At 37.8% G+C, this 14,312-nt stretch overlaps 1 protein-coding gene across 5 annotated transcripts in view; it reads right to left on the bottom strand.

Annotated features, from left to right (window-relative positions):
* Positions 1-14,312, bottom strand: part of LOC149804684 (pecanex-like protein 1) — a 160,589-nt gene that overhangs the window by 111,982 nt on the left and 34,295 nt on the right. For all 5 annotated transcript variants that reach the window (XM_089943005.1, XM_089943014.1, XM_089943031.1 and 2 more), the window contains 2 exons: positions 11,691-11,834; positions 10,170-10,338 (listed from right to left, as the gene is read on the bottom strand). In XM_089943005.1, the coding sequence (XP_089799131.1) occupies positions 10,170-10,338; positions 11,691-11,834 (313 nt within the window). The remainder of the gene's footprint in view (positions 1-10,169; positions 10,339-11,690; positions 11,835-14,312) is intronic.

Here is a 14,312-nt window from a genome sequence, read left to right as displayed (position 1 = left end):
TTTATGATGAATACACAAAATATTACCTGGACACCCGATAATGATTCTTTTACCTTTATCGCGCAAATTCGGGGTGTATATCGAGTTTATGTTATATCGGGGTCAACAAAATTTAACATGAAGGCAAATCGTCATGAAATTTACGAATATTATCCTGGATTTTTCATTATTTCCATGGATAAAGATCACTCTGAAACTTTTACACTAACGCCACCGGATAGAACCACCACAGAACCAGTGCATTATTTTGTAATTTTCGAATATTTATCCGGTTGGAAAAATATTGGTCAACTCGAGCCGATCGTAATTGTCACGGTAGATTCAGCTGCTGAGATAGATGACCTTAGATCATTTGAAAACGGAAAACCGATCCGCAATTGATTGAAAACTAACTAATAAATGACCGCATCGGATTACCGTTACAATCAGGCGCGATCATGGCAGGATTCGTTAAAAAAACTACTAGACGAATATCAAACAAAAATAAAAAAATACCAGCGTAGATTAGTTATCATTGACGTTGCTGTGTACACGGTATCCGCGATAGTCGCCGGCGCGGGGATAATTTTATCCGCGGTAACAACAATCGCGCCGATCGTAGCAACGATAATAATCTCGTCAACAACGACAATCGCTGGTGTTCTCAATATCATCGCGAAAAAAATCTCATCATGCGCGAATGAAAAATTATCGTTGTACAAAAACAAACTATCCAAGGTCAATGACGCGTATTCGAGATTATCATCGTTGCTTTCGGAGAGTCTCAATGACGGCGTTATCTCCGATCCAGAATTTTCGGCAATGATAAGTATTTACTCGGAGATTGAACAAATGAATATTAATAATGTCCGAGTTAGCCCAGATCGTGACAAACACGACACCGCCGACAACAACGTTAATATCGTTAAGCTCAACCAAGCCTGAATTTAGCATCAATTTTCCAACACCAATCAGCGTCAAGGAAATTGCGTTAACACAATTGCGTGTCTATAACAGCTGGCCTAATGTTAGATCGACGTCATTCGGAAAATTATCATCGAATAATTAGCTTGTTTTTGCCAACAAAATCAAACCCGATGGAACGCCAGATTGGATATATGTCGGTATACCAACAGGCAGTTACGAAATTGATCAGCTAGATAAGGAATTTACCACCAGAATATCAAATATAACCGGCGATGCTACTCCGGGAATAAAAATATCTGCGCACGAACCAACGCTATCATCGATGATAGAAGTGAAATCACCTTACATGGTAGATATTTACCAATCATCGATTAGATCTATATTAGGTTGGCCCGAAATTCCGCCTGCGGAAACATCGGATGATACAACCCCGGGGTTTACCTCATTGGATTTACCAAGGCAGCCCGAACCAAAAAAATCCGACTTTGTCACCGACGAGGATTCGGGATCATTCCCTACCCCCAGCTTTGATATAATCAATAATGCCGTTGATCTCATGGAGCAGCATAAACACGATCGTATTGTGTTTTCTTTTAATTCTAGGGGAGGGGGATATATTTCATGGTTGGCTCTTCCCAAAATCCCACCCTCGGATACAGTGGTGGATATTGGTGAATATAAAAAAATTACAACAACCCCAATAAACGGCGATTATGTGAAAAAAACTATCAGCGAATTTAATAGAGTACATAAAATATTTCTTTCTCAATTTCGATCATTTTTCAATGAATGTATCGAAAATAAATCAACATTATGCGAATTTCTCCCAGGGAGCGTGAGAAGCTTGAATCGAATTGCGAATGATCTTGAATATTATCATAAAATGCTCATTCAGGCGATAGTCGACGATATATCAATCGGCGATTATATTCTTCCTATTATCAAATTTACATTGATCAAAAATTCAGGAAATAAGAAAAAATTCATGGAATTACATAAATTAACCGAGGAAACGCTACCAAATTTCAAATTCCCCGGTTATGATATTGATAAAATGAGAAAATCAGTCACTGATACCATTGATGAGTTATTTCCGAAATTACACGCCGCATGGGCAGAGAAAAGACAATTAGCGCTGTTACTCAGACACGATAATGATCCTACCAAAGGCGGGCGGCATATCTCGCCAGGTATTGTTAATATAACGGAAGTTATCGCGATTTATCTTCACGCGGATGTTGTCGAGGGGAGTTACAATGTTGATTCGTCAGAGTCAAATCAGGCACAGCAGGGATTTATCTTGTATTCGTTTTCACCTAGCGCATCTCCGGGTTTTTTGATAATAAAAGAGCCAGTAAATCCGTTTTACCTAAGATGTCATAATCGATTATTGTCGAGGATAAATTTCAAACTAACAGATCAGAAAGGAAATTTGCTTGATATACGCGGGGAAACGATAAGTATCAATCTGCTGGTAAAATCGTGAGAATCGGAGATTCTTTAATCTCTCCACGGGAAAAAAACAGGCCAAAAAAATAAATAAAAACCAAGGAAATTTTCAAAATTAATATATTTTTTTAATTTTTGTTTTTTTTTTTTTTGTTGCAGAAATCTTCAAGATTCCTTGACTTTTTCATCGACCAGCTTTTTCAGCTGCCTGACACGCGAGCTTGTAATTTTTCTCGATTCGTATGCGTCTGATAAAATCAACCTAGCTTTTTCTACCAGCGTCGATAATTTAACAAAATCCTCGATTTGATCATCGCTAACAGTCGCAAGCGATTGGTACATGGCAATTTGGATTTTCTTTATGAATTTGTATTCTGACGGTAGCGTGTATCTGTACTCGAGTTTTCCCTGAACAATCGTCTCGAATTCGGATCGGATTTTATTCGCGTCCAACTCCGAGGGAAGATTTATATTTTTCTTTTTCAGGTCATCGATGGCTTCGATGATGTTATTTATATTCTGTTCGTCCATGTTATATTAATTTGTGAATATTCAATTAATCTTCGTCACTTTCCGAATCGAATATTATTGGGATATATGAAAATTCGATCCACGCACCGAAATTATATGAAAACGTCGCGTTGATTATTTTTTCTGCCGCACGATGCACCGATGCTGGATTAATATTATAATATTTCGTAGCGGCTGTCATCGACTCAAATATAAGCTCATTACCTGTTTTTCGATTTACCGATTTGACTGCCTTAGCTGGTCGCCGTACGCCACCGGTATTACCAAATCTTGAATTTTCACTCGGAGTCACTGCTCGGAGATTGGAAAGTTTGTTGTTAAGTTTATTTCCGTCAATGTGGTCGATAACAAGCCCATCCCTAATAGGTCCATGAAAACATTCGAACACAAATCTGTGACAGAAATAACCTTCATGTCTTTGTTTTTTGTTTTCTCTGATGGTAAATAATAAATAACCTGAATTACAAACATGACCAACACGATTCTTTGTTTTGATATGCCTAACGATACCATCCGATGAGGACTCGTACTTGGTAATTGTTGGATGAGATCTGAACTCGTGTGTGCTTGTTGCTGGAGGAATCATTGATTTCAAGTTCATTATATAATAATTATATGTCTAAATCATAATTTGCCTTGAATCGATTAATATAATCCTCTTCGCATGTTATCACCGAGGAAGATTTCTTTTTGTAATATCTGAGCAATTCTCGATAATTTTTCCCTCCACAGGACAAACACAATCGAGTCTTTCCTCGAGTGCCAACTTGACAAACTAAACACCGTTGTGGTCCTTTACTGCCTCGTCGAATCGCATATATGTGAACGCCACAATATTCGCCTCTGCAGGATTTGTCGCATGATTTTGTTGATCCGATTGGTATCCATTTGCATTGCATTATATAAGTTAAACATTTGTCTAAAATATAATAATGGATATTTTTGATCTTGATGAGGCAGAATATATCATTCCTGAGGTTGATCGCGCCAAAAAAGAATTTTTCGATGATGGAGCGGTTCACACTTGGTCGACATGGAAAACTAACTCTGTTGATGCTACGATGAATCTAGAGCGAGCCAAGAAAATAATCGAGCACATAAAAAACGAACACAAGGAGGAGCGATTTATCTTTGGTATAAAATTCATCGCACAAATGCCTGACGACACTTGGATTATTCGCGATAAACGAGATCCCGTGCGTGGCGGTAAGAAAAACGTCGTTCTTGATAAAAATTCGAAGCCAGGATTATTATTGGGAATCGATGGTCCTTATTATGCTAGGGCGTATCCATCTAGTGCTGTTGTTTATGGAATTTATCGGCTGAATAACAACCCGGATGTGAAAAATCTACCTGCGATGAAAGAATCACCGATGATAAATTGCGTGGCTGAGCGTGTTATCGAGCATATGAAAAACACTCGTCGTGGATCCGGATTGACTCAGTTGAGGTTGAATAAAATTAACTCATGGGCGAAGACAGTTGTTGATGGCGCATCGATTGACGATGTTGCTGCGTTGAGTAAGAAACTTAAATTTCCTATCACGGTGAAAACGCTATCAGGAGAAATATTATATTCGTCGCCGTATAGATCTCGAGGAGTACCAATCGAAATTGTTGATCATAATTCACATGCGTGGTCGCAGTCGGTAATGATATTCCCGCGAGATCGCGCTGTTAAATTTTATCCCGTGGAAGGCGCTGATGCCATGTTCAGATATATCAAAATATTAGCTGCGTCTGATCCGATATCGGTTTGGTTATTCTCGAGCGAAGAAAAATACGATCAGTTTATATTGCCGCGAGGAGATATTTACCGAGATGAAAAATTACATGAATCTATGAAAAATATCGCGGTGAAATATTCGTCAAATCCTGATCAGTTATTAACGAATTGTTTTACGGTTCCGTCTGTTGCTGCTCACGCTGCCAGAGAAAGAAATTCGTGGAAACCTACAAGGAACGAATTTCTCACTGATATTCAACTTAGCTGTATCGAATACGGCCATGGCGGATTGTGGAATACCAAGTATTATTTCGAAGATATGATCTCCGTTGATATGAGCGCGTGCTATCCTGGAAGTTTCCTCGGATATGGCGATTGTGCGGATTATTTTGCTAAATTTGGCCATCCCACCAACGAAATGACAAGGGTAGCAATTAACGGACCGTTGCCAGATTTTGTCATGACCGGATTCGCTTATGTTACCTCATTCGAATTTGCTGAAAATTTACATAAAATTTGCTATATTTGGTTTGGTCGGCATTTATCTCAACGCAGATGGGTCCCTATAGTGTTGTTGAGATATATGCTGGATTCGTCAATGTTAGTATCGTTGACGGTTAGCGAGGCGATTATATCGTATAGAAAACAAACTGAAGTGTGGTTGCCGACGGATTGTGAAAACGCGAAGGATATAGGAAGAAAAATAATTGGCAAATTTACTCAAGGAGGATCCGTTGATCATAAACACAGGCATGCTAGGTTATTTATCAACGATGCCGAGATGGATTTTATTATTGCCGATACAGTATCGCGAGGGATATTCTGTAACAGAGAAAATATTATCATTGACGGAGAAAAATTGGGTACCGTAATCACTTATCTCGACGGAGAATCAGCGCAGTATACGCATTTGAGATCATCGATGCTCGCTTATGTGAGTATAAATTTACTGTCGATGATAAATAAATTTTCTGATATCACGGTAAGGGTCGCAACGGATTCGTTTTATATCGATAAGAAATACCAGTGTAGGCTAGAAAATTTAATCGCTGATGGTTCTTGGGGCACTTGGAGGATAAAAAACGAGGATATCCTAGATTACTGTGAGGACGCCGATGTCGAAGATTGCGATAAATTTCATCGAGATAAATTTGAGGAAATATCGACGGCTGCATCCGCATTCGACCCGATTTCACGTAGTAAATTCGTTTACATGAATGGACCTGGTGGTAGCGGGAAAACAACGAGAGCGATAAATTTATTTGCGAAATCTGATATGATAGTGTTGACTCCAACTCACAGATTAGCGCGAGAAATAAGGAAACGCAACGTTGATTCTTGCACGTATCACAGTTATTTCAAATACAGCGGTGGATTATGGGATTCGGCTCGCATGGGAAATAAATATATCAACAAAATTATAATATTTGATGAAATTTGCACAGTAAATTTAGTTGTATTAAAATCGTTCCTGATCTGGCTGGAGGAGAAAAATACAGCCGTGATAATGTGCGGAGATCATGGCCAGCCTGATCCTATTGATGGTGAATCTCCTCATGAGTGGCTCAGGAACTTCGTTGACTATTATGAGGAAATCGACGCTGATTATAGATCCGATGATATTTTACTGACCGAATTTAAAAAAATAATTCGATTACAACCGAATAAAATTCAATGCGATGTGATGAGAAAAATAATCGACGAGACTCCGATGGATATTTTTCTTAATTTATGGCGTCCCGATCATTTGATTGTTGCTAGTAGGAAAATTGTTCGCGATGTTATTCAGGAAATGCTATTCAAGCTTCATTGCGAGAAATTTCCAACATTGCAGGTGCCGTTGTGTTACAGGCCCGCTGATACCAGGAAACAAAATATCAGTGTTACTTTACCTTGCGGAGAGGAAAAGATCTTGGTACTGAACGATATTATTCTTGTTGATATTAATCTTGTTAATGACGCGATAAACGCAGAAAGATCGCCATGGAAATTAGGATATGCAACAACGATACACTCGTCGCAGGGATTAACCGTAGATGGCCAAGTTTGGATCATCGATGATAGAATTTCCTGGTCAAATTTAGTTTATTTAGCCGTGTCGAGAGTAAGAAAATTATCTCAGTTAGGTAGAATTCGGTTTCACATTAATGACGCCGGCGGTAGTTGAGTATCTTTCGGTATTATTTGTAATTCTTCTTTGGTAAATCCGCGTTGTGGCGCTAGCGAATCTAGAAAATAAATTGCCGGTCTTCCCGATGATCTTGTTACGGCTGATATTTTATGTGTTGTAACGCTCCAATTTGGATCGGTTGCTCTTTTTCTTCCTCCTTCGGCCTCGCCTTCCTTATATAAATACCTGACCGTGACGCTACCTAGCACAGGCGAAATTGTGGAATCTCGCTTTAGTGGTATATTCGATTTTGTAATTGCAATTGCAGGTTTCATTGCTATTGTTCTCGTTACTTCGTTATTTAGCGCGTTAATCACATGAGGCAATCTTGATACCCAATCATGAGATCGATTATCTTGAATGAATTCACGCGCGTACTGGTATCCGAATAATCTTTCCGCTAGTGTTTTATTAAATCTCTCAACGATAGCTTGATTGTGATGAACACCTACAATACCGCGACGGATTTTAACATTATTCTTTTTCATCAATGAAGTAACCGCGCCAAGAAATTCTCGACCTGGATCAACCTGGAGAAGCTTCGGCCAGGTCAGCGGAGATCGCGAGTAAATTTCGCTAAACGCCTTAGCGATCTCCGTTGCTGTTTTATTCGATAACGGCTCGGCTTCCTTGTATCTGCTTGCGATATCAACAACCGTTAACACGTATTTATATGTGACTCCGTCGACGGTATCGTAAGGAAGAAACATTAAATCAGCTTGATGAACTTCATTAGGGACGCTGACTGAGAAACTCGCATACGGTATTCTCTTAGGCGGAGGAAGATAAATTTGCCAGACTGCCTGTTTTGATAACCACGATTCAGCGGTGGATTGTTTTACTTTTGCTGCCTTGGCAAGTTTGGCTATTGCTGATTTTCCTCGCCAAAAACCTCGCGGAGAATAATATATTTGCTCCATTATTATTTACCAGCGCCGAGTACTAATTTACCTTTCATCGCGCCTTTTATCAACCAGGTTGCCAATTTTTCTTTGAATTTTTTGTCAGGAATCGCGTCTATTGCATGAATTAGCCTAATATCAGCGAGATGTCTTTGTTGTAAATCCCCGCTACGATACGCAAGATCGTGATAGTAACACGCGTTATCGATGGCGTTTACTGGATCCTCGCCGGGATTTGGTTGATTATTATCATTGAGTCTTATATCGAGCCTCGTGCCGGGTCTGCAGTAATTGTATCCTGGCAGATGTTTTTCTCCGGGATATTTCGCCCAAGGCAACCCGGGTAGATTTTTCATGGAGGCGGTAATGTCTCCTCCGGTTCTTCTATTTTTTTTTTTACAAATCTGAATTTGCGTGTCTTGCAAACTTCGCATTCTCCTGCAATTGCGTTCCTGTTATTGCGTGTGACAATTTCGATTGGATTTATCGTAGCTGTGCGCGTGCGACACTTAACACAATATAGATCCATAATATTCTAGTAACATGAATGTAATTGATTTTTCAGCCACGAAGCGACGCGAGCAGGTGAAACACAACGCGGTGTTACCAAATTCGATTAGGATGATAATCATTGGCCCGTCCGGTTCTGGAAAGACGCAGCTGTTGCTAAATTTTATAATGCGATGGCTAAAATGGGATAAGTTGTATTTGGTTGCACCGTCCGTTGATGATCAGCGTTGTTATCAAGTGCTAAAGGAATTTAGCGACAATACCGACGAAGGCACAATCGAATTCATCACAGACATCAATGAAACCCCATCCGTGGAAAATTTAGATGGCGATGTTAATAATCTTGTCGTATTCGATGATGTTATGCTGGATAAGCAGACCAACCCGGCTAGGGTATTCTCGCGTGGCCGACACAAGAACACCGATGTTATTTACGTGACGCAGCGATATACGCAGATTCCAAAGGTGATTAGGGACAATTGTAACATTTTGTCGGTTTTCAATGGCGTCGATACTCACACGCTAAGAAATATTCATCAGACTTGGTGCAACGGCGATATGGACATAAACAAATTCAAAAATTTCTTCAGCCGCGCCCAGGCAACACCGCATGGTTTTATCACGATTAATCTTCATGATCCGCGTAGTAGATATCGAATCGGTCTTGATCAAATTTATTCATGAGACTCGCAGCCAAACTTTGCAAACTTCATCGACACCAGAATAAATCCCCCCCCCCTTTTTTTACTTGTCTAGAATCATTGAATTTGCACACAAAAAATTGCAGTCGGGAGTGAATTTACGCAAATTATTTTTCGTAGGAAGGCTTATTTTTGAAATCTGAGGCTTCTACGGGAAATGTTCTCGTAGGAGGCTTTATTTGGTCTGGAACGTCTGGTCTGTAGAACTTCCCTGCTGCTATCAGCACCCATAACTGACTAAAAAGGGACAGGAGGTCACTTCTACCTTTGACCAAAGATAAACTTATGTATTTTGGGAGAATGACATGAGATATGCCACTGACATGAGAAATGCAACAGTTGTCGATAATGGTGAGAGTTCATTGGCTGATATTAAGGACAAACATGAGAGTAAAAAAATCGGTAAATTGTTCCTTGGAAACCAAACAGAAGGAATTTGCATGAGGCTATGTGTATAGTGATGTAAAAGAATGCATTTGACAAGTCTAAAGTGACCACAAATGTGTTACCTTTTACCTAAAGTCTGATTGATTTCGCAATCTGTAGTTCAGTACAGCTAATTACTTGCTGAGCCGGCTGAGGTCCATTACTGGTATATGATTCCTGTTGACCTTGGGTATTAGAAACAGCTTGGAGTACAACCCTGGAGTGTTTGAGTTGCAAACTATCTCCACCACCTGCTTGTCAATAATGACCAATCTCCTGTAAAATTACAATTTTCTCCTGACCGAAAGGCAGAAAATGGTGTGACTGGCCAGTATGTGGAATGGACCTCTTCTTACTACTTGAAAAGTAATGTTATTTTGGTCTGACAGTTCAACAACCAGAGTGGCAGCACACTCCACTGATCACTGATAAAACAGACCACTGAGGTCAGTTTATCCCATGTACCCAAACTTACAGGCCCAAAGACCATGCTCAGACATGCAGAAGGATTTACCCCAATGGAAGGACTATATGTGACTCTTTCTGGGAATATGACACAAATATAAAATGCTCAAGTCCTTATATCAACATCTGGGTGACAAAAACTAATCTCCCTGCAAGTAAGTCTTAATTCCCTTGCCATATTTCAGAGTAAATAGAGAATTTCTGTCCAACAGTGTGTTATATATGTATTGTTGATATTAGGAGTCATTATAAACATTTGGCACTAAACTGATTTGTCTAACAATTACCTTGTTCAGTCTGAACAAATTTCATCTTAATTAAAATTCTCTGACTTACACCAGGCAAGTTCAAAACAGTAAGTTTCAAAAATAATTATTACTAACCTTGCTGGCCTTCTGGACAGTCTATGTATACGTTGTGGTCTTTTATCAACAGCAGATGGCAAAAGTGCTGAAACCTCAGTGGGTGTGACAGACTTTGATGAGCGAGTGTCTTGGTCCTCCATGCCATCTTCTACTGTACCTGCACCCATGGGCTTTTTCCTATCTTTGGCTAAATAAAAAGAACGCTGCGTAATAGGAGGTTAACAGCTTGGGTGTGCTTATCACTGAAAAATATCAGTATTGGCCGCTACATGGAATTTCTAAAGGTGTGATTATCTCTTGATCATTTTTTTAAAATAAAATGTCTTAAGTTAAATGGCTACATAAATGGAACATTTTGGATTAAATATTCAGGATATTTAAAATAAGAACATTCTAAAATACTTAAAGAATTTGGATGCAAAGCTGTTTTATTCACATGCTAGTCTTGAATCATTAGCCCATATAAATCTGAATCAATGAATTTACATAATCAATATTATATCCATACATCTTTTTCCTTATATAAACTTGAACATCTCTTCACTGCAAAATCATTACAGAACAAGAGTATACAACACTAACCAGGTTTTATGTATAAAATGACATTTAAAAATTCATCTCAATATCTAATTTTACAATCATAGCCAAACTGAATCTCACTTCTCTTATCTCCCCTGTGACCTTTGAACTGTAATTTAAGTAATATTAGGATCTTCAAAACAACTCTCCTTTGTTACCATGCAGTAGTCAGAGTTCATAACCACTGTCTGCATTCTGTTCTGAACCACATTATAGTGAGAACAGCAATATATACCAATCTAAGATATATTGAGAGCAGTGTTATATAAAAAAACTGCAGTCTGGCCAAAATGATCAGAACATTTGTAACAATGGTGTTTTCAAAAGGAAATAAAGATATAATACTAAGTTTCATGTTGTTTCTTTCAACCTAACCTATGTTTATTATACCTTAACACCATTTTGGTTGTGGGGTCCAAGGTGATACTGCTATATCTAGAATCACAATATAATGAAGCACGTCAATATGAGGGAGAGGCATATTTCATAGTGCCCTTTGTGTAAAACATTATATGTATCTTTTTAAGGACTGTTTAGGAGTTAATTTTTCAATAATTTATCATTCTCTTTTATTTATTTTAAGAACATTTAATTGGTAGTGTTATTGATCTGTTTTATTAATGCAAAAATGGAGGCAATGGTGTTATGTGCCTTACTGTGAAAGGAAACCTGATCATATTATTACGCACTTGAATTATGAACATGTATGTATTTGCTTCTATATTAGCTATGCATATTTACACATAGAAGTGTAATTTTTAAATCCTTATTTTGTCCTTTTACATGCCAACATTATGATCATGGTTATAATCGTCATCAGAAATAAAATGTGATTAAATTTTTGATTAAAGTTTGCAAATCTGATTGAATCATTTGAGGCTGTCACATGTATGACCCTGTCCATGACATTCTGCAGTTACAAACTTATGAAATTATTAGGCACAGAGAAGTTCTATGTACATTTAGCCTCCATTGCCGCGAGGAATTTTTTCAGCTGCTCAGAGGTCTCTCCTCCTGGCTGGCTAAGAATCTCCACTAATTTACGGTGAATGTCTTCCGGGTCAGACAGGTCAAATGATGAAGGACTGGAGGCCTTGGTGTCTTCTGTAACAAAACAAAAAAAATTTAAAAGTGGCTCATGTAATCCATAGATCACTCACCATGCTGACATCTGTCTAACAGCCAAATACAAAAGCAGTTGGCCAGAAATCAGAGTATCAGGCTTTCTGTTGAACTGTCTTCAATGCCATTATCTGCATACATTATGAAAGCAATTAAAAGGATTTTTTTCAGGAGTTCTCTACTTTTATTTACCTTTATCCATATTTGATGGCACAACAGCATAACTTCTCCAACATTAAATGGCAGCAATATCATGATGCTTTGTGCCAAAGTTGGTCAGTCCTGTTCATTGACTTTTAAAAATAGAGTAAATGTTTTTATACTTTTTGTAACAGCAGCTATATTTTTATGGCACAATGGCATAATCTGTATAAATTTAAAGTCATGCAAGCGAGAGTAATTTCAGTCCAAGCTGATCTTTTGCTATTAGAGACAGTTTGAAAAAGAACCCTGAAGTAATTGACTTGCAAACTCTCCACCACCTGCTTGTCAGTAATGACCAGCTCTCCTGTAAAATTCTAACTTTTTCCTGATTAGATGGCAAGTCTGTCATGGAAGGGGAAGGGGAAATCTGAAAAGGATTTTATAAATGAAATCTGAAGGCATCTGAAACAACTTGGATCACCCATTCATTCTTGGCAAACAGGTAAATCAATGTGGTTTAAAAATAAAGGCATTTGGTACCCACTGGAAGGCTGTCTGCAGTCAGCTGGGGTGCTAGGAGGTTTGGGGAAAGAGAAACCTTGGTAACCTTTCCCCTTTATTAAACTGCCCCCAGAAATGAGGGACTGCTGCTGCCTTAAGACGGATTCAGTGTGAAATTGTTGCCTTTGAGTGTTATTCTGTCTCTTATCCTTTAGCTGGTGATTGTCTCTTTGCTGCAATTGAGACTAGTTTGGCCTGTAAGGAGGCACAGGCAATACAGACAAATGGTTGGGTAACCAAAAAGTACATTGGATGCACCAATGTAAAATCTGGTCATTTAAAGGATTTTCCAAGTTTAATAATGGCAGCCATATTCGATTTAAAAAAGATCATTTGTATAAATTTGAAAGCTTTTATGACCAGATTTAATCAAAGTTTGTAAGAAATTTTAGAAAGGAAGCTGTTTCAATTTTTTATCTTTTGCATTTAGTAATGGTGGCAGATCAATATCATTTGTACAAAGTGAAAGGTCTTCTGGTCAGAATGCTATGTAAAGCTTGGTAAAATTTTACTCAGCTGTCTTTGTGTAGATGTAAACTGGTTTACTTATTTTAGATAACAGCAACCATATTTGATGGTAGATTGGCATCATTTGTATAAATTTGGAAGTCTTCATGCCAAGATGTTTTGGTCAAGTTTGGTTGAATTCAATTAGGTGCTTTTGGACAGCTATTTAAAGATTTCTCTATTTTTAGTAACAGCAGTCATATTTGATGGCAGATTGGCATCATTTGCATAAATTCAAAAGGTCTTCAGCACAGCAGGATGTTTTGTCAGATTTGGTAAAATTCTGTTCAGCAATTTTGAAAATAAATTTTTAACTAGTCTATATTTAGCAACACTAATCACATCTCCATTTAAACATATTTAATTGCTATAAATTTTGACAAATGATGTTAGAGTACAAGTTCTCACAACTCAGAATAGGCCCTGTCTTTATCATCGATTAGAAATTTACATGAATAATGGCAAGAAATTAGTATGACTTCATACAGTCATGTGTAAATAAATACATTTCAAGCAAATGAGGCAGTAGGGAGGGAGAGACACAAAGAGAGAAGTTAATTACATGAATGAATCATAAATGAATAAATTAATGATCATAGCAGATACTGGACAGGAGTATAGACAATAAAAAGAATACACAAAACAATAATAACTAGGAATGAAAAATTCAATGTATCTGTTTATGAATATGGCAATATTACAATGGGTGGAGAATACTCTTTAACTATATAAAGTGTTTTGCATCTTTAATAATATGCTGAAATAAGTCAAAGAAGTAAATAATAAAATTTGCAATAAAATCGGATGATCCATAAAACAAATTATTTGCAGTTACTGATATACAGAGATGATTTAGACTCTGAACCAATTTCCTACATTGTTCTATTATAGTATTTGCAAATAAATATGTAACAATCGGCATTTTCTATATCTTCACAAGAAGTGCAAATGGAGTATCCCTCAAACAATTTGAATATAAATCATAATATAAATCACTACAGTTGTTTCAAAATCCAGTATGTGCAATAGATAATTTCCTGTTACCAGTCAAGAATTAGGCAGGCATGTACATGGTGTCAGACTATGTTTTACTTCTGAAGACAGAATAGTTACTTTCACGCTTAATCAAATTAGGAAGTGTATTCTAGACATGACAAAAAGACAATAGGTATATTAACTTATAAGTCAAGTCCAACTGCAAACTGCACATACCCATATCTGCCATCATATAATGTGCTGGCAGATTTG

This window comes from Sinohyriopsis cumingii, chromosome 2 (assembly GCF_028554795.1).
Source record: "Sinohyriopsis cumingii isolate HCF-2022 chromosome 2, ASM2855479v2, whole genome shotgun sequence".
Taxonomy (NCBI): Eukaryota; Metazoa; Mollusca; class Bivalvia; order Unionida; family Unionidae; genus Sinohyriopsis; species Sinohyriopsis cumingii.
The sequence above is the reverse complement of the archived record's forward strand: the minus strand, read 5'-3'. Positions and strand labels throughout refer to the sequence as shown.